General features: G+C 59.8%; 1 protein-coding gene across 1 annotated transcript in view; it reads left to right on the top strand.

The window, feature by feature from the left end:
• SPNS3 (sphingolipid transporter 3 (putative)) overlaps nucleotides 1-2,176 on the top strand; it is a 59,982-nt gene that overhangs the window by 20,210 nt on the left and 37,596 nt on the right. The window contains exons 3-5 of the mRNA XM_045293330.1: nucleotides 22-158; nucleotides 887-1,038; nucleotides 1,704-1,770. Of these exons, the coding sequence (XP_045149265.1) occupies nucleotides 22-158; nucleotides 887-1,038; nucleotides 1,704-1,770 (356 nt within the window). The remainder of the gene's footprint in view (nucleotides 1-21; nucleotides 159-886; nucleotides 1,039-1,703; nucleotides 1,771-2,176) is intronic.

Below are 2,176 nucleotides of genomic sequence, written 5' to 3'. Positions count from 1 at the left end.
CCCTTTGCATGTCTCCCCCAGTTTTCATTGGCTGCCTGCTGCTGTCTGCACCTGTATTTGGCTACCTGGGTGACCGACATAGCCGCAAGGCCACACTGACCTTTGGGATCCTGCTCTGGTCAGGAGCTGGCCTCTCCAGCTCCTTCATCTCCTCCCAGGTACCTTTCCCATGGGCTTTCTCCCCAGTCCAGAACTGTGGGAGGTAGGCTCTGGCTTGGGCTTACCTGCCAGGTCGGGTCAGGGGTGGGGGTGGCGGGGTGCAGGCTCCATCTCTCAGCTTGGTCAGCGCCAGGGCCTGTTAGGTTTTCTTCAGAGCAGGCTTCCTCCTTGCATCACCTGCTACGACCCATGGCGCCACTTCCGCCCCACTCTGTTGAGATTGTGGTGTGGGGTGTCAGCTGCTGTCTTGGGGAGCTGGCCTGGTGAGCAAAGCCTGACAATGCGCCCCCCTGGACTCTCGGGGAGGTGGTTGGCTCTAGGCCACAAACAAGGAGTGCACTGCAAGGATTTGGGGCACATGGGGTTGCCCAGAGAGAAAGACGTTTACTCTCTTGTCGAGAGTTACAGTCTTACTGGAATAGACACCTACTCTGGATATGGGTTTGCCTTCCCTGCACGTGATGCTTCTACCAAAACTACTATTCGTGGACTTACAGAATGCCTCATCCACTGGCATGGCATCCCCTGCCCTGCCGGGTCGCTGTGAGTCGGACTCGACTCGATGGCAGTGAGTTTGGTTTGGGGGTTGCCAAGGATGGCGAGGTGTCTACAGCCCTGATCCTCTCTCCCTCCTGCGGGGACACATGTCATGAGGCACCCAAGGTCCCTCTGACAAGCCCCCAGGGGGTCTCTGAGACTCACTGGGCCCCTGTGCCGGCTTGTCCAGTACCCCTGGCTCTTCTTCCTGTCCCGGGGCATTGTGGGCATCGGCACAGCCAGCTACTCCACCATCGCACCCACCGTCCTGGGGGACCTCTTCGCCAGCGACCAGCGGACCCGAGTACTGGCCGTTTTCTACATCTTCATCCCTGTTGGAAGGTTGGTACCATCCTTGGGCCCAAACCGAGGCACAAAGGAGTCAGAACAGAGGCTGAGCTTGGGTCGAGGGAGAAGAGATCAAACCAGGAGAGCTGGGCTTGGGAACTTACTTCTACTCACCTGTGGCCATATTCTCTCACCTCTTTAAGCCTCAATGTTCCTCATCTGTAAAGGGGGGCAGTAGCACCCACTGGGGGGATGTGGCAAAGAAGAGTTAACTGACCCTCTTGGGCTAGTTCCCTCGAGGAGATGGGGAGAGGGGCAGGGTGACATGGGGCCCACTCAGGGTATGGCTGCTCTGGGGCGTGACAGAAGGGAGTGGGCCCATGGAGGCCCTGCACCCCAAAAAGGGTGGGGCGGGGTGGGGCCTGCAGTCAGACCCCTGAGCTCTGACCCAGGTTTCCTGGAATTGCCTGACTCAGGCGGGGCGGGGTCTTGGGTGGGGAGTCCTCATCTGAGGCCAGAGTGTGGTGCTGGGGGCCGGCCAGGAGCCAAAGGCCACCAGGGGAACTGACCAAGGGCAACGGACATCTGAGCCTCGTGTGACCCACTTTCTTGGGGTTTCTGCGGGCGGTGAGCCTGCTCAGGGTCCACTCCAAGTGGAACTGGCCCTCCGTTCCCCTCGGTCTCCCCTCACCGCTCGTTCCCGCACCCCTGTGTTTCAGTGGTATGGGCTATGTGCTGGGATCGGGTGTGACGAAGCTGACCGGGAACTGGCATTGGGCCCTTCGAGTGAGTCCAGTTTCCTTTCCCCCCTCCGCACCCCCTCCCCCGTGGGGCAGGGACTTTCCAGCCTCGGAGGCCTGGGCAGCCATTTGGCACGGTGACTGGCGCCATGGAGTGGAGGGTGGGGAGGTCAGAGGTCGGCAGAGTCTGGCCTGTAAGGCCCTATGCGGAACGCAGTGGTGGAGTCGTGGCCCCGGGTTCTGGGTTCGCATCTCAGCCGCTCAGCTGACTCGCTAGGTGACTTCAAGCAAGCCGCCTTACTCTTCCAAACTTCAATCTGTCTACCTGTAAAGTGGGGTTCATAATGCCTCCTTATGGAAGCCTGAGGGTGAATGAGACAAGGGATGCTGGGGCACACAGTAGGTCCTTCAGGACTGGCAGCTAGGGTCACTCAGGTAGTGGATCCAGGATA

This window comes from Echinops telfairi, unplaced genomic scaffold (genome assembly GCF_000313985.2).
Source record: "Echinops telfairi isolate 266 unplaced genomic scaffold, ASM31398v2 ScPeMD7_2010;HRSCAF=2546, whole genome shotgun sequence".
Lineage (NCBI taxonomy): Eukaryota > Metazoa > Chordata > Mammalia > Afrosoricida > Tenrecidae > Echinops > Echinops telfairi.
Note: the sequence above shows the minus strand (reverse complement) of the source record. Positions and strands in the feature narration are given on the sequence as shown.